Source organism: Hesperophylax consimilis, chromosome 11 (genome assembly GCF_061612785.1).
Source record: "Hesperophylax consimilis isolate HC1 chromosome 11, BYU_Hcon_1.0, whole genome shotgun sequence".
Taxonomy (NCBI): Eukaryota; Metazoa; Arthropoda; class Insecta; order Trichoptera; family Limnephilidae; genus Hesperophylax; species Hesperophylax consimilis.
Genome location: NC_142846.1, coordinates 22,205,380 through 22,224,905, shown reverse-complemented (window position 1 = coordinate 22,224,905; position 19,526 = coordinate 22,205,380). Strand labels below are relative to the sequence as shown.

The window sequence follows — 19,526 nt, the reverse complement described above, 5'->3', positions numbered from 1 at the left end:
TCAATGACCTTTTGATATGTGCACCGATTCATTGTTACGCGGATGACAGTACAGTTCATGATAGCTTTTTGTTTGACAAGCCCCCAAAGGGCAAACAAACTCCAACGGCTCGGAGGGCTTTGAAGCAGAGAATGGACGGTTATCTCGAGAGTATTTCCTCCTGGGGTAAAAATAATCTCGTCGAATTTAATGTTTCAAAGACCCAATCCTGTCTGATTACGTCTAAAAGGGATCCAAATGATAATCTAGCCTTCCATTGATATGCTTGGTATAACTATAAGTGACCAGCTCAGGTACGGGGGCTCCATCGAAGCCAGAGTAAAGTTGGCCTCTCAGAAGCTGGGCGTACTGTACAGGGCCCGCAGATACTTTAATACGAGTAATACACAACTGCTGACCCTGTACAAATCGCAAGTGCGCCCTACTGTCGAATTTGGCAGCCATCTCTGGTCCGGAGCCCCTAAATACCTGAAAAAAACCCTTGACTCTGTGCAAAAACGGGCGGTCCGTTTGATAGATTCCCCAATCTTAACAAACGGACTGCAATCTTTAGAGCGCAGGCGTCAGGTAGGTATGCTGTCCTTATTCTATCGGTATTACAATGGAAGATGCTCTGAGGAACTAGCGTCATTGATCCCTTCGGCACCGGTGCGTAGTCGGGATACACGCCAAACGCGCGCCCAACATTTGTACACAGTTGACATTTGTCACATGAGAACGGGTCGCTTCTACAATTCGTTCTTAAGTTCAACAGCTCGGCTGTGGAACGAACTGCCGGCCTCTGTGTTTCCTCCCTCCTACAACATGGGACTCTTCGATACCCATGTTCACTCCTTCCTCTCCACAAAAAGACCTTCCACACAACATCCCCAAAGATGACATAGGCCCTGAGGGAAATTATTTTCTTCAGGGCCTCCTGTGTGGAGTTAATAAAAAATAAAAAAAACTATATGACGTTGATCCACTTGCAATTGGAAACAGTTATGCAGTATTTTGTTTTCAAATTTGAAATATTTACAAAAATTATTAGCATTAGGACGAAAATTTATATCTACAAGCAATCAATTGTAAAAGCTTTACAAAATCAAAAAATGAATCCAAGATCTAAGCCACGAATCGCAAAAAAACTCTGCTATGTTATCCCGACATAAATACAACCAAGCGGTCGAACCAATGGTCAGGGTCGGCCCAGAACCAACCCGGCGCCTAGCTTGAGTAAAGTTTTGACGCCCCTTGTCAAAACCAGTAGACGCCTAGGTAGGTGGTCACTGTAATCAATAATATTTGTATTTTTGTGTAGTGCCAATTTTGTGAAAAATAATCCTAACGGCGATGAGTTAGGACTGTTAGATGTTAGGTATTAGTAGTAGTTAGTCATGCGCCTTGACAATTAGGCGCCCGGAGCGGACTGCTCCAATTGCACCCGCATAGGACTGGCCCTGCCAATGGTTACTATTGTAAATAATTTTTAAAATAGTAATATGAAACCACGGAATATATATACATTTACCTCCAAGACCAAAATCGTCCAAAAGGCTTTGCTATCTTGTCATCTGTTTGAAAGTCAAATAGTGAAAGTTAAGAAAAAATGAAAGAGAAGTAACGGCAAAAATTCTTGTTCAAGTTTATTTGTAGTCGATCCCCATGTTAAAACTAGGGTAAAACGTAGTTCCAACCTCAAAAGGGTGATAACCCTGTACTGTGATGTGTACAGCCAAAACACCATAAATGTACAAAAAAACTGTGACTGCATTTATTTATCAAGCAGGTAACAATGAAGGGTTAAAAATAAAAATAAATAAAAAATGGGAAATTAGAGCTTTTATTTCAAAATCAATTAATTATTTAGTTTAATACATTATAATATTACATGATGACATATTAAGCAAAAATGTAAATAAATAATAAATGTAAAACAAAAATAGGTAGATACTAAATTTGTCAAATCAGGTAACGAAACATAAGTAGGTATAAATTATAAAAAGTTACTGTTTCATGAAACACGTCTTGAAATACATTTATTTTCTAAACAACACGTGAGAATTAAAAAAAGTACTATAAATAATACTTTTGAATAATAATAATATTTTTAATAATATCTAAAACAAGATACCGGCACATATTTAAAAAAAATGTATATATATTTCAAATTAGTAAATTGGGTGGTTTACACCAAAAACATAAGAACGTCTTATCGGTTTGGTGTCAATAATAATAAAAAAATTAATGACAATTAAAAAGGTAGGTACATATTATTATTTTATTAAAAAGGAAAAGGCAAAGCCAAAAATAAGACATTATATCTATTACAAGTTCAGTGGAAATCTTTTTAAAAAAGAAAACAAAAAGTCAACATTACTTTATAACACCACACGAAAAAGAAATCTTAACATTACTATTATGCATTACATCAAGAAAACACAAATAATAATAATAATAAATATTCTGATTCCATTATCAGTTAATTCTTGTTACACCAATAAAGAATTCCTGAAAATTCAGGTGAAAGAATTAACACTCAAAAAAATCCATGAAGATATAGATTCATATAATTTTTTGGATTCGCAAAAGTAATAATTCGAATTTGTAAATAATATTTTAAAAAACACTCTACTGACGTTATTTGATGCCACCGGGAACGCCATCGATTAAAAACTACGCGACGTCACCTGAAGCAAAATCTTACGACGCGACTAAAAATGTTTTTATTCGACCCTTTTTAACGAGTTAAATAAATGGTTATATTTTAATTTATTGAAACTGAGAACCATGATTATTTTAATCCAGCAAATATCAAAAAAATATCTGGGATCCCTCATTGTTAGTATAAGTAGCCAGGCTTTCTATTTCTCTTTATAATTCTGAAACATTAGAAAAATAATTATAACATGACCATTACGAACTAATTTCTTTCACGCCAATTATAATCAGTGTTGGTGGGGCTTTTCGCTTTACGATTAGGACCCTTTCCTTTTCTTAAACCATCATCATTATCATCTAAACGTTCTGTATCGAACACACGAACATTCTGTCTTGATCTGAATTCATGACTGTCGTACCCATTTTTACCATCACGACCAATTTTTCCTGATCTCGATTTAGGACCACTACTAAACCTTCCCGACCCCGTCCTGACTTCGCCACTATTCTGCTTTGGTCGCGTGCAGGATTCACCTTCATTTTTCTCTATTTCGTTACCAGAATCATTTTGCTGGTCAGTTGCTATAGAAAATTCGTCTTCTTTTTGCCTATCGGCGTTGCGACTTTTCTGTCCTAATTTAGGGATGCGAAAACCGCTATTTAGTAACGGTCCAGGATTCAATTCGTTTCCCGAATCAATTTGTTGTTTTGTTGCTTTAGCAGAATCAGCTTCATTCTGGTTTGTTTCTGCATCGGATTCTCGACTTTTCTGGCTTAATTTAGGGATGCGAAAACCACTATTTCGCCCTGGTCCAGGATTAAAATACAAATTTCGTTGACCTGGAACTGGTTCGGCAACAATATAACCTTCTTCCGGCCGAGTTGCGAATTCACGATTTTTCCTATCTTTTTCATTATCACGTCGATGAGATGGTCTTTTTCTGGTATCACCTTTCTCCTGTCCTTTGTAATACCCTTCAGTATGCTCTAATCTGTTAACCAAAGTATTTCTCTGTGGAGTTCTTAAACCAAAATCACCATAATCCTGCCTTGTTCCTATATCAGAATCATGAATGTTCCGTTCCGATCTGGAAGCGGAATAGCCACTATTTCGTCCTGGTCCAGGGTTGAAATAAGTGTTTCTCTGTCCCGGTAACGGTTCAGCAACGATAGTAGAACCTTGCTCCGAAACGGTTTGAATTTCAAGATTATCCTTGTCCTTTGCTTTAACATGTCGATTAGTATTTTGGCAGTTGTCTGGATCTTTCAAGTGGTTGACGTAGTTCTCGCGTTCCATCTGATACCCGCGTGCGGAATTGAATACTAAGAACAAAACATAATTAAGTTAAGTACATTAAAAATATAAAATAGAGTTTTAATTTGGAGTAAATGCAGAACGCTAAATTTTTAATAAAAGTTTTACATACTTAAACTAAATTTATTGTGACTAAAGAAATAATTGAACGAAAATAGTCGAACCAAACTTGATTAGAAGAAAGTTAATGATTCAAGACAATATTCCAATTTTTTTTCAAATGTTCATTAAAGTTGAGATCTCATAATATGGAGATCTACATTGAAATTCATAAGTAGAATATCTTACAGTCAATAGTAGTGAGGCGATCAAATGACATTCTGTCAATCATGTAACGGCAGACGAGGTATCCCGTTCGATTGAGTCCGTGTGTGCAGTGGACCCCGATGAGCATATCTGAAAAAAAAAATGTAAAATTGAATAGTGAATATTAGATAAATCCAGGTCTCGCGAAGATATAAAAAAATAACAAAGTTTTAAAGAATTAAATTACTTTTTTAACGGTCGTAATATTATATAAGTTTAAAAAAAAATTATACTTGAACATTCGTGCACACCTCACTAATTCTACGCGCAAGAGTAAAGAAATCAATATTGAGAGTGTGAGAGATATGTATGTGAGATAAAATAAAAGTAAGGTTATGAATCAAAATTTTCATAAATTTGCTGTAGTTAAATATTTTTTATCAGACCGGTTGTTCATCCTGCAATAGTAGTCCCAGAGAGAGATCATACGAGATGTCATCGTTCTAGTACATTATATCTTCTTCGTTTTCATACAAGACGTGTGAGAAGGAAGTTTTGTAACCGACGTACCTACGACCTCTCTCTGGAACTACTGTAAGTGGACCATAATTACAAAATTATTTAATTACAATATTACGATGAATTCCACACAAAAAAGCAATAGTATAAAAAAAAAGAAATATAAAAAAATAAAGGCTTTTAGTATAACTTATCTGTCAAATTAACATTTTTACGCCGAAATCTACACTACCTAAAAAAACTGATTAAAAAAAAAAAAAAAAATCAGCGTGTTATATTTAAAAAAAAACCGAACAACTTCATCAATTCGGCGCCTTCAGCGCAAACGGCAGCTTGACAATAACCGGCTTCACAGGTATTCGATATTAAAAATGAACGTTTCAAATATCTGTCATGTGCGTTGCGCGCACGGATCTGTCAAAAGTTTTGACCGGCGGTAAATCGGCCCTGTCAGCGGTAATTAAGTGTCCGCTCCGAGACGACGATACATCATATTATTGCCCAACGAGTGAGTGTTGCGGACTGCGGAAGAGTGACAAGCGGCGTGCCGCAGGGCTCGCACTGTGGACCACAGGGCTGGCAAATATCATAGTGAAACTTTAGCTTACTACTGCATCAAAAAGAGGGTATGTTTAAAAGGGTCTGGATAAGCTTGTGCTTTTCAAGTGGGAAACTGAAACTGTAATCGAATTGTAATATTATATCATTGTAATTGTCCAAAAAGTTATGCGGACTGCAGGAGAGCAGAGATTGTAGAAGAGTTGCCTGAAAGACCTTGGAAGAAATATATTTAGGTACGTTGTGTGTGTATACAGGGTGTCCGGGGGTAAGGTGAACTTCGGGGGGTGATTCTACATGATTTTAGAAGTAGAAAAGACAAATAACTTTTTTGAAATTCCATTGTTTTAAGGTAGTTTATAGGTAAAAAAAGTTGAATTATTTGTATGACAAAATAAATATTCACTATAGAAAAATATTTTAGTATGAGAAAAAAAAAGTTGGAATTTCGTAAAATGTTTTTTAAATTATTTATTTACTTCTACCATCACGTAGAATCACCTCCCGAAGTTAGTGCATTTTACCCCCGGATACCTTTTGGCCCGATGTCGCAGCATTGTCCCTCACTGAATGTTGTTATTTTAGAAGATGTTGCAGGTATAATGTAAACTTAGTATATATTATTTAGTTTAATTAACTTTATCCGTATATTTTTTTGTGTGTAATCCAATATGAATAATGTAGATCCATTAGTATATCTTTGTGTATCAAAGAAAGAGATGAATAAATAAATAGATAATCGGGGTGACTCAGGGCTCGTGTTGTGCACTACAGGACTAGCAAACATCATAACGAACCTTGAGTTACATAACTGTTTCGTCAAACGAAAGTAACTTAAATTTAATAATTGGCTGGTAATGAAAATTATAAAGATAAGTGACTTTCCACGGGGATCACATCCATGGATCGTAGGACCGGCAAATACAGGGTGGCGCAGATGGATCGGGTGGTTTTAAAATACTTATCAAACTGTCAATTTTAAAGGTATTGGATTGAAATAAAGTGCAAAACGTGTAGTTACAATGGAAATTTATTAACAAAAAACAAACGAGGGGGCCAATGGGTGGTTTTGAAGTGGTGGTTTTGAAGTGGGCTGTACGTCCCCTCATTCACCGGACCTCACGGTATGTGACTTCTTCTTATGGGGCTATTTAAAAGCAAGGGTGTACATGAACAAACCCCGGACCATTCAGGAGTTGAAGGCAGCAATTCACAACGAAATCACATTAATTCCTGGTGATGTGCTTGAGCGGGCAATGTGGAACGTTAAGGACTGACTCCAAGAATGCGTCGCTCGAGAAGGAGGGCATTTGATGGATGTAATTTTTAAAAACTAACTTTACTAATTTTTTTTTAATAAATTTCCATTGTAACTACACGTTTTGCACTTTATTTCAATCCAATACCTTTAAAATTGACAGTTTGACGAGTATTTTAAAACCACCCGATCCATCTGCGCCACCCGTAGAACTAACAGCTCTACCTAACAAAATGAGATTTGGAAGGCGGAAGAAATATAATTTTTAAACAATGAAATAATCTCGCAGCCATTAATAATACATTTGCATTGCCTAATGGTGCACCAAAAGGTCAGTTCATCTATATAAATAAAAATGTAAATGTCGTTTGTTCAAAATCTTAAATCTCTGAAAGATCTTCATCGATGGCTTTGAAATTTTGACACAATGTTGCATTCGAATACACGTGTATTTTTATTACATAGATGTCACCTGTGACAGGTAAAAACGTGCTTTTTTGAAAAACAGCACCATCTGTTGGACGTAAAAGCAACACGCACTATTGTTTATCGAACTGCACAGACATACTGAGCTACAGCAACGTGTGGCGGGGTACAGTTAGTTGTCAAATAAAAAAACACGGTCTAATGCAGAATGTTGAGGGGTTTAAACGTTTGAACAACAAGCAAATTTAGTATGAGTGGAAAAAGCTGATCAAGGTAAAAAAAGAGATGTATAGAAAATCTAGAACACTTATTACAACAAATTATTATAAGCAATAATTAGTTTCCTGAAATATACAAATTGATAATTTCACCGATTAAAAATAAATGCCGCCGACGGGAATTGAACCCGCACCTTCTGATGTCCGGTCAGGTGCTCTGGACCACTGAGCTGCGTCGGCTAATTTTCAAAACGCCAAATAATTCAATATGTACTAGTAATTCAATCAACTATTTGCTTATTATATTTTTTTTCACCTGTACACAACTATACCTATATAACTAGGATATAAAATTATTATAAGCAACAATTAGTCTAATTGCTTATAATAATATGTTCTGTGGATAAAAAAACCTTGTCTTATAAACAATAGTTTATCATTATAAAAAAATAGTTATTACAACAACTAGAAATAATTAAATCGATTACTTATATTGGAAAAATTAATATAGACGTGAAAGTGAATAATACCTAAATATAGGCAACCCTTCTAGGTAGATTGTGGTAAACCGCAACTTATAATTCACCTTTATAGTGCAGCTCGCGTGTTTTAATTGTGAAAAGTGATACATGCCTCCGATAAATTATTATTTGAAATACATCAACATTGATTAGATGGTTGTCTGGAAGTCTAGCCTAGTCGACCCAACGAGATCGATGTTCTTTGGATAATCTAGGCACCTTGTGCTCCGTTTAGATGCCATAACGTATGAGGTAAATTATTACACTAAGATCAAATTAAACAACTTGTATGATAGAAATATCCGAATAAAAGTTCCTTAGAAATCAACAGCCGGGTTGGAAATGCCGTAATAAAGTTGCTCTAATCAGTAAACAAGGTGGAACTTCTATGATTGTGGACTATAGAACGTATAGCAATACATATCATTAAAATTCCACAATATATAGGAATATTTGATTATAGTAAATTACGGATCAGATATAAAATAACAGAATGGATATCGGGAAAAAGAGTAAAACATTTCAGGGAAAAAACGTTTTTTTAATAAGTTTACTATGTTCTGTTTAAAAGAAAATTGAATCTGGAGAATTAATTTAAAACACGGATGCATATGTCAACAGTATCCTAACTTCGATCGATGGACTACCAACATAACATTTCTAGCAAAAAACAGCCCTTTTTCTTTGTTCTCGTCATGGAGTTAAAGATAGGTGCCTTAGCCTTGATATTTCTGAAGGAAAAGTGTCTATACTCAGCATTACAGTTCTAGAGTTTTTACTGCTTTTACGAAATTCCACAAACAGATTTTCTGCCTTATTAGAGTAAATAAAAGAATTTGCCATATTTCAAAACAAGTGCTTTGACTAAACGTTAATATAAGTTTAATCAAGTACTTAAAGGAAGGATGACTCATCCGAAAAACACGATTTGGATGCGAAACATCATTAGAGAGCAGCAAGCCAATGCAAATAAGAAAAAAGAAACATAAATTTACCCAAGAAAATACATTGCATTACGAGAAGAAGCAATGTAGTAGTATATTTATGGCCGATTTGAACTTAAAGGGTCAAATAAGGACGTCAGCATAATAAGCCAATATTACAGACTCCCTAGAACAAGCATATTCATGCCAATAACTTGGCTATCGACACATAATGAAGACGCAGTAAATAATTATTTTACGATCGCCCATATCTTCATTTGCGCATCAGACGAGATTCGATGTTATACCATATGGAAATACGCGCACGTTATTATGTTCACAGGTGATTTCCCTATTCGCAGAAGCCGGTGATTATGATAAGAGAACAATAACGATTGGGTAATTGTGTTTCCTGCTAAGACTGATTACTTGTAACTGATACAAACAAAACAAATATAACATTTGTTACCTACGTATTGTCTGGGGTATTAAGCAAAAATATGTTAAGTGTATTAATTACATTTTACGGAGAAGAGTTAGGAATTTTTCTGTCAATACAAAAAAAATAGTAAAGTTAATCCATTTTTTTGGTTTGGTGATCCACTCGGATAAGTTATAACAGTTAAATCGAACCGAAAAATACATGAAAAATGGTGTGTTCTCATTTTTGCATTTCTCATTCATTATTATATTTAATAAAGGTCACATACTTATAATATTTGACGGTTTTAACTATTTCACAAGGCCTTTGTCCACACAGCTTTAATGAACTCCTTGCTTCAGACACTTTGAAGTTATTTCGATTCTTGATGAGACCCGACTCAGGATTTTTATTAACATGGACATTGCAACATATTTCTGAGATGTCCTGACTTCTTCTTCAATCCCTTGCACGTACAATGTTCCCCGACTCTCCTTGATACATTCATCTGCTGTACTTGTCCAAAGCATCGATGATATTTCTTAATCTTATCCATCGCACACATATTTATAGTGGCGATTACCAGAATTGATTGATGAAAATGACTAGATCTAATAAATATGACTATACAATGTGGATACCCAGGCATGCACTAACTTGACAATCATGACACAAGTGATAACTCCTAGAATATAGAAACTAATCAACACATTTAGAAAAGTGATAATACGGGTTTTCCAATAAGAGGTGTTATTTTGATATTCAATCGTAAAAGATCAATGGTTTCGTTGTTTGTGTGGCACGTAGCGCCGTCTTGTTGAAATTAAACGTTGTCCAGATCAATACTATCCAATTCCGGCCATAAAAAATCATTAATCATCTCTCGATAGCGCAATCCATTCACCGTAACTGTTGCTCCAACTCATTTTCGAAAAAGTAATGTCCAATGACTCCGCCGGACCATAAACCGCACCAAACAGTAACACGTTGAGGATAGAGAGGCTTTTCAACCATAACTCTTGGGTTTTCCGAGCCCCAGATGCGACAATTTTGCTTGTTGACGAAGCCACCGAAGTGGAAATGGGCCTCATCACTCAAGATGATTTGCATTTGATTCACTCAAGTGAATTTTAATAATTTCAATGCGTTGTTGAAGCGTGTATCGTTCCATTTTTATTAATGGCGTAGTTTCTACTTGCCAAATGTCAAAAAATGACAGGTTCAAAAGTAACATCTACCGAAATAGCGGGCTCATCGGAAACACCTCTTATTGGAAAACCCTGTAGAAGGCTGAATCAATTTCAAAAGATCACACATTGAGAAGAATAAAACTGTTTTAATTATATTATTTAATATTTGTATTTTTTACAATAAATCTTCAAAGTTTACATGTCATACAGTATTATAGTATAAAACAAAAAATAGCCTTTCCTCACCATAAAGACACAAAGCTCTTGTGTTTGGTGAGGTGATCCCAGCTCAATTATAAAAAAATCTTATAAGTTTTTAATAAAATGTTGTAAATAATAACAAAAAGATAAGTAAGAAAAACGCAAGATTTATAAATGGTAAATTTCAAAATTAAAAAAAATAATAACAGATATGTGGACTCTTATGGTAGTCTAAGATAATTTTAAATTGTTTAGTTGAGTCACCTAATTCGATTACGTCAGTTGCTAAAATACCAAGAATTTAACTCCAATGGTAAGTCAGATTGTTCGAAATAAAAATGATCACGATCCGAAAAAAATAATACCATTCCTTGCACGTTGCGAGTGTGAATTTTTTGATGAGAGATAATGCTTAACAACTTCAAAAGTCACGAAGATAAAGACAAAGTGATTAAACCTCAATTTCGTGATTTTTGGCTCCTACGTACTGACTCCGCGTTCACGTAGTAAAATATTCTAATAATCTCGGTATTCGTAGTGACAACAAAAAAACGAATAGTAAATACGATAAAGTGGCTTCTTTCCCCAAGGCCGGTCCTGGTCCTGGGCCAAACGGCGCCTGGCGCTAGTAAAAATTCACGGACACATCTGTTAGGTGTTATGCATTATCGGCGCATTCGGCGCCCGGAGCGAACTGCTCCAATTAAGCCTATACACAACCAGCCCTGACTTTCCCAATAAATTAAATAAACTTAAAAAAAATATATCATTACCAAAAAATACTAAGGACGGGTTGTTTCTGAGAATTTGAACAATTCTTCAAAATTCAAAGTTAATTTTCAAGTTCTGTTATTATTTTAGCCCTGTCAAGCAACTAGCCTATAACAGAACTTCAATAGAACTTTCACAGAACCCGAAAATAAACGTTGAAATTTGGTAAATTGTAACTCTCCGAAACAACCCGTCCTAACTAATTTGTCCTAGTGCTATAAGCGACGATTTTACAAGAACGAAGTATTTTAAACTACAAAAATTCTGAACCTTCAATTAAATAAAATTAGTTCGTGTTGCATCAAAGAAATACACAACGACAATAGCAATTAAACATTAATACTGCCATAAATATTAACACAGTCAATGCGGACATTTGTAAAACCTTTTTGAATTATTAGGAGACCAAATTTGGCCTCAAACATCATACGAATTTGGGTTCCTGATATTTAAATGGTTACTTAAGTTTTGATATTTTTAGCCACAGAAATGATATTGCTTTGTGCACGGAGAAAACTTACCGATATAATAAAATATGCTAATTTATTGAGAATCTCTTCAAATTACTCATTACTTAATATGGTTAAAAACGGGATTGAAGGGATTTAACGAATGAGTTGACAGGTTTCCTAATAAACTTTCAGTAAAACAAGAATGTGTTATCGGGACGTCGGAACACGTGTTCTAAAATTTTAATATTTTCGCATTCGTCATTGTGTATTATCAGGATAAAACACAGGAGCATGAACACGAGTTCCGATATATTATGAATGTAGTAAAAATCGATTTATGAAAAAGACCTGCAATCCCGTTTTTAACATGATTAAATAAATCAGAAATACTCATTTTTTCCCGTGATACTTTGTTTTAATTCCAAGAACGAATAGTTAATAAGTAAGGCTTCGAAGAAATGTTATATTTCCCATTTTACATTACATTAAAATCAACCTGTTCACCAGAACTCAGTCCAGAAGGCCGGGCTAACTTCTCCCGGAATGTCACCGGTCCTTGTAATGAGTCGCTTCTCCACAGAGCTAAGAGCGAGAGGGTCAATCAATTGAGATGGCTATCAGGCATTGGCTAGTCTACAGGGTAATTATGATAAGGTAAACCTGCCGGCAGCTTTACAAGATAGCGGTGGCACCCGATTGCCCATCACTGATCGTTGAAAGGTTAGGTCAAACAGGATAATTATCTTCAAGAGCTGTGCTTTTGAATAAACTATCAAATACAGATTGTTATTTTTAAACACCGCATTCAGAAATAATTTTATGTGTTTTAAAATAACACTTTGTGGTAGTTACCAAAAATTTAAATTTTTCGAAGATTAGAATCGAATTGAATTTTAAAATACGTAACGTAAGACAGGTACCTATTTATTTCATAGTAGGTAAATAAGCAAAGTATGAAAATCATTATTTTTACATCTGCCTAAGTCATTCAATCGTCATAAAAGCCAATGGTATGTAATCGTGTAATGAACTGCTGATTTCTTTGTAGTTTAATGTGCTATTTACAAAGGAAACTGATAAAGGGGGAAGAGGAGTGAAGGAACAATTTTAATGGATAACTCTAGATTTTACAAGATTTTTTTGCGCAACGTCAATAATAGATAAATTATGATCAAAATAAAATCTAAAAAGTTATTGATAGAAATTAAATACTTTGTATATTGTAAAAAGAGATATGCCTTTGATCCGTGAAAAACAACGCGGGTATCACTAGCAGTCCAACGCTTAGAATAAATTCAGTATTTGATAAAAAGTTCATAGTTTTCTTCTTTGAAAAAAAAAAAAATGATTTTTATAATTCTATACCTTACTAGTAAAAATATATATTATATGAACATTAAATACTTTGTATACACCACTTTTAATTAATAATAATCTACATGTTTCAAAGCCAGTGGCTTCTTCGTCAAGAGAATGAAAATTAACTTATTAAATTAAAATATTAATTAATTAAATTATTGTTATCCAAGACACTACCTAGATTTATGTGGAGATGAATCTTGCGATCATACATAACAAAGTGAGGTGGTAAAATGAAGATAATGTTGAGAGTTCTTATTCGAAGTATGAAACAGTTATTTATTTATTTATAGAGCGGAGACGGTTTACATGTACCTAGTTCCCATGAGCACTAGGCCATAGGTCCAATATCCCATTTTATCTCATTCCTTTTACAGTCACCCGGTCCCTTTTATAAAGTTCACCGGGGTTGTCATTGGATATGTGGGTATGTCTTCTGGTTCCACAATGTGTCTTCCAGGTCTCATCTCTCCTCTCCAATTCCCTTTGGTTCCCTGAAGGCCCCACAAGGGAAGAGTTCACGGAGGTGGCCTCATCTCTCCTCTCCACTCCTCTTTGATTCCCTAAAAGTCCCACGAGGGAAGAGGGTCTCATTTCTCCTCTCCACTCCTCCTTGGTTCTCCGGAGGCCCCATGGGGGAAGAGTCTACTCCCATGAAGGATGTTACAGTTAAATATGACTGAAATAAGTCCCATAAACTCAGTTGATAGAGCAGCGCCCCGGCAAGGCGTAGGTCCTGGGTTCAAGTCTTAGACGGGACCATATCTTTTCTGATTTTATGTTTTAAATTTTCGATTATATATAACAATTTAAGGATTTAATATTGAGTGTGTGAAAATTATTTTTTTTGTTAGTTTAACATGTTTGTACTGCATTTGAACAACTATTGTATACACATATATAGAGATTTAAACTTTTTTTTACCTATATTATGTTATTATTATTACTGCTTGTTATGTACTTATAAGTACGTGAATACGTCTGTTTCGACACAAGTATACCCTAGTGAGACAGATGTCGAAAAATTTATGTAATAAAACTTTATACTGATGAATAAATAAAAAAAACAAAAAATCATTATATTTTTGTTTAAAAACTATGTTAATAAATAAAATAAAATAAACGTGCAAATAGATAGCCTACTTTTTGGAGTACCGATGAGTAAAAAATCGTGTTAGTTTGTGCATTTTAAGCGATTGGTGAAAGCGAGGACGATAAAATGCAACCTTACCAAGAAGAAGAACTACCTACACAATTGTTGTGAATAATATGATAGATCGACAAAGCTCAGCGCTAACGAACTCCTACTAGTTATTCGGTGCGTCAGAACACTGATTCACACAACAAGCAACAAACCCAGCGTGGAAGATCGAACCAAGATCGAGTGCATTACAGATACAGTTTAATTGAGTCAGACGACGAATCCCAACTTTCTAAATACCAAAGAAGTTGTTCATACACACAATATTTAAACTAAAACAAATATTACTCGTCATTATGCGGTCATCAATCCGGAGTGCATTTAATTCCCCATTCCGAAACACGGGTAGGTCATTTGGAGAATAAATTGGGAGGCGGACGGGCTCGGCAGCACCCGGGAAATTCCCGGTGGGCCGAGATCAATTGGGTTGATTATTCAACATTAAACTATGACAAATAAGATTGCTGAAATAAGTTTCCACCTTATTGCGTAATATGAATCATCTCAACTATGTAGAGAAGACATCGGATTGAAATCTGCGTCATGAAATTTTAATTCGTTCAAGACAAATGTCATTTCTAATTTAAGATTTAAAATATTTAAAAAAATCATTGCTAAGCTATATTTTTTAGCTGCTAATTAAGAAAAAAAAAGTGTTTTAAAACTAGTGTGAATCAGGGAAATACCTACATGTGCGATATAAACAAAGATCATTTGTGGTCCATTATTTAGTATTTTTTCTCTAATAATAAACAGATATAGACTCTCAATAGACAGATTGCAAAGCATGAAATAACACGCAATGAGTGTAACTATGACAATCCCAAAATAAGAATATTACAATGATATGGTGGAGAAAGGGTAAACTTCTGCGAACCCAGGGTCAAGAGCATAAAAGTATCGCTCTACTAAGGGGATCATCAATTGCCTGCGGAGCTAAGTATGCTCTTTTGCAAGGTAATAATTTATGTAACATTTGCAAAACCAAGTGCGGAATATTTCAGACAGGGGGGTCTACAACACAGGTTAGTAGGCGACTTAAAGAATTTCCCGGTCCGCTCCTGAATTCACCTCGCGCTCATGTCGCATAGATTAAAATTAAAACTACCTAAGGCTACAATAAAATAATGCGCGAGCGTGCGTTATAAATTACCAAGACGATCGAAATACCTTCAGCCGAATCTCGATCTTAATCTGAAGTATTTAAATTAAGGAAATTACGCCGACATGATCTTCAATTACCCGAACGGCCGGCAAGGTAATACAATTAGGGTTATAGACCCGCCCTATTTTAATATTGTACCTAGTTACTGGTTACTGCCTTTTACCTAGGCCGCGTACCTACACTCTAAATTGGTACTTCATAAGCTGCGTGAAATCAAATGATCATGATGTTCTATCATCATTGGTATATTATTCACATGCAATCAAAACCTTTAGGATTCAAAATCAGTCGAGATGTTGATGAAACTGACGGAAAAAAACAAGAAAAACTTAATAAATATTTAATTGTGTAGTACGTGAATGGAAGGAATAAAAACGTTATGCATTACAAAGTGAAAAGAAAGATTTCTTACCATTTTCTCCATTGTGTTCCAAAAACTCGTCAATTATGTCAATGAACCTGGTGAATAAAAAAAACATAAGAGATATTTATAATATTTATTGTTTACTTGTGAAAAAACAGTATTTCCAATAATACTTCACTACATTTACAAATAATAACATACATAGGCAGCATAGACAGCATCGTGTTAAAAAAAAACTTATTCTAATATTGAATTCATTGAGGTTTGACTGAAAAATGTCTGCCTCTGAAGGAAGCTGGTTTAAAAGTGTGGTCATTCTCCCCTGAGGCTTGATCATTGGTAGGTTGGTCCTGCCTCTTGGAAAAATAAAAAAAGCCTGTGCTGAACATCAGGATTGCAAATGTTTCATTGAGCAGCTTATGTGTTACTAACATCATTGCAATTTTTCTCCCAACGTATAGACGATCTAGTCATAGCAATTCAGTGAGAAAGTCAGAGGGATACAGTAATAAATTCATTTTATAGTAATGTATATTGATACTAATTAAAATATGTAGCATTGTTAACTTGTTAAAGCATTGTTTATTCTCGAATTATGCAAACAATCTTGTTTATGTTATCCTAAAGATTCTTGAAAGTGAGACCTCTGAGATCAAGAAACTTGTAAAGTTTTTTTCTGTCTGCAATTTCCACATCAAATTTCTCAGACAGCACATGCAATTTTTGACATGGAGTATGGGGCTTTAAATAAATCATAAAAACACTTTAATTATAAAACAAGGATAAAGCATTAAAGAACAATCCGAAAGCAAAAATCGTAGCGCGTTGAAAATTGTACGCACAATAATTCATTCACACGAGGGTTCAATTTCACAGCAATTTGTTGCAATGACACATGCGTATAAATTAGAAAGTTTCTGCTTATTAATATATTAACTGGATGCACTATTGCATTATTTCTAAGAACAGTTCGCGGGGTAAATCGAAAGCAATATCTCCGTGCGTATTATTTTAAAGTAATTTAGATTTTTCCGAAGATCATCTTGACACTGGAACCAGTAAATTAAAGTATCTTATTCAGAAGTAATTGAATTATATTTGTTGAGAATAGTTCAAAACGTAAAATGAAAGCAATCTCTCGGTGTATTCTTTTACAGTAATTTTGATTTATATGAAGGTCAGCTTTGTTAAGGACACTTCAGCCAGTAAATGAAAGGACCGTGTATATCGCTACGTGTTACGTCTGATGCCGATAAGTCACGGCGAGACGAGTGGACGGTTTCCGAGAAAGCCAGGCTACAATCGTGCCGCGGACATAAAGACAAGACGTAAAAATGAAATAAAAACACGAACACTTTTATGACCTACGCATGAGGCGGGCCGGTAATTTATCGATGGCAAATGTCGGCGAAAAAATACGGCCGAGCGGTGTACTGTACTCGGGCGCGCGCTGCGACGTCGTACGAGCGGCGCGCGTTGCGGGATTGAGGATTTGAACGCGTTTTACCGAGCCATAATGAAACTCACAAACCCAAAAACATTCAAATGGAGTGGAGAACAATGGAATCGATCAAAAACTATTTGTGTTAAGTCCTAAAGTTATACGGCGGAAGAAATATCGCAACCTTGATGTTACGTTATGGAAAAACATCGAATCTAATTAATTTATTATTATTCGATTATTATATATTCAATTTATTTTATTTTTATTATATGAATTTTAAAAAAAATACAGTGTGACGGAATGATGGGTGGCGGAATAATTGATTGAGCGTGGCGAAGTCCGGTATTAAATCGAACATTTGGCATTTCATCCGTCTGTAAATTTGTTAAATACGTTCCGGTTCAAGATGACCGCCGTGTTGGAAACTATATTTTATTCCGCCAGAGTTCGCTTAATTGTGGTTCTATTAAGAGCTGTCAAATCGGAATACACAATATTATGGAGCCTATCGGCCTGAAGAAAGATTTAAAAACGAATTGTCATTGGTATGCTGACACAGAATTACTAGTTGTAATAATTATAATACGATATGACACGGAAAGAAATACAGCACTCGATGATGTGAAATGTTGTGTGGTGGAAGAAATTTCGGATAAATTCAAGTGAGCTTCGTTTTTCTCTAAATTATCGAAAACGCATGACAAAATGAATGGTACATGTATAAACAACATGGGTAGAGAATTTCCGAAATTTAAACATTGACACTTTAATTAAAGCCAAGAGTTCACGGGTTCAAATAAAATTAGGACTAAAGAAAAAACCACTCTACAAGCAGACCAAATAGCAAAACAAAAACCCAGCCAGGATTTAAAAAAAAACAATTCCCAATCCACCAGCACTGGCCAATTTGAATATGGAACGAGACGCGACCGGGTCACGGGTCATACTCGTTTCGAGCGTGTACGCTGTACGAGCGACGCGACGCCTACGCCCGCCCGCCCGTCCGCAACACGAGGAGACGCCGCGCGCCTCAAAATATTACTCGCCGGGCCAGATTACTGTTGCAGAGTTACACAATTGAAGAAAATGTATGAAAATATCATACGCACAATGAATATCAAGTTTTGAAAAATATTCATGAAATTGGAAGAATTTTAAATTTATCAGACGTCATAATCAGAAGGAATATTGTAAAGGAAACTAAGCGTACAGTAAAATATTTTTTTATTAAAATACCAGCTGACGTGTACCCGGCGTTACTCGAATTGTTAAAACCCTATCAAAAAAGAACAAAGCGCATAAAAAGACAGACGCGGATAGCGACTTTATTTTAGTATAATTAAGATTTGTTTCGGAGGAAATTACCACAATAACAACTGAATTAAAGAACGGCAATTAAATTTAAGCTATTTGTTGATAAACTTTGACGATAAAAATATATAATTTTTTTTTATTTTTGAAATAACTTACTGATTAAAACCTCAAATTGTAATATTTTGTTATAGAAGACAATATCCAACAAAAATTTAAAAACGAAAAATATTCGGTCGCATCTAGGAATCTTTTCCTGATTTTCTGTTTTAAATTTTCGTTTGAGAGTCGCTAATATTGTCTTCTATGATTAAGTATAAAAATATTTGTTAAATCGGATTTGAGATAGAAATTAGGTAGGTTATAAATGAAACATTACTGTGTAATTACAGAAATGGGCTATAAAATATTAAAAGCAGATTTTAAGAACAAAATGCATTATTTTAAAAGTAAATCTAAGTCTACCTACATCTGGGTACATAACGGTAAGTATTCGCAGAATATAAAACAAAATTTGGGAGGCAGTTGTAGGTACAGCCGCTCCGGGAACCATTTATTGGATATTCAACAACTCAGCCATAGGTCACCCCAAGTGGTTCGCTCCGTTTTGTGACTTAACAGGGGTGCTCATGTTCATAGGGTGAGGTTTATCCATGTTTTGGCGGCGGATCTACCTACTGTGTGGCAAGCCGGATCTGGAGACTGGTTGAGGAGACCTTTTGACCTCTCAAACCGGACTATCGGAACATCGTCTTGCACCGCACTTGCAGCGGGAGGGGCGGATTCATAATTCCTTCACTCCTGGACTCACTGACCCCGAGATTCTTTCCCACCTCTCGTACCATTTTCCTTCCCAGGACTTCATATCATTCCATTCCTAAAAATACCCTCTACACAGCATCTCCAAAGATGACATAAGCTCTGAGGAGAATTAGTTTCCTCAGAGCCTCCTGTGTGGACTTAATGTAAATAAAACCGGTTTTTACGAGTAAGACAGCATTGTCGAAGGAGGGTTTTTTTTTC

General features: G+C 35.2%; 1 protein-coding gene across 2 annotated transcripts in view; it reads right to left on the bottom strand.

Annotated features, from left to right (window-relative positions):
• LOC149419917 (RNA/RNP complex-1-interacting phosphatase homolog) overlaps positions 1-19,526 on the bottom strand; it is a 126,374-nt gene that overhangs the window by 2,437 nt on the left and 104,411 nt on the right. Inside the window, exons 6-8 of one of the 2 annotated variants that reach the window (XM_089637083.1) lie at positions 15,797-15,843; positions 4,244-4,351; positions 1,688-3,963 (exon numbers count right to left, since the gene is read on the bottom strand). In XM_089637083.1, coding sequence (XP_089493209.1) covers positions 2,903-3,963; positions 4,244-4,351; positions 15,797-15,843 — 1,216 coding nt within the window. In that variant the 3' untranslated portion in view covers positions 1,688-2,902. Of the gene's footprint in view, positions 1-1,687; positions 3,964-4,243; positions 4,352-15,796; positions 15,844-19,526 lie in introns of those variants that run through there. The other variant, XM_089637084.1, reaches the window with a different exon arrangement.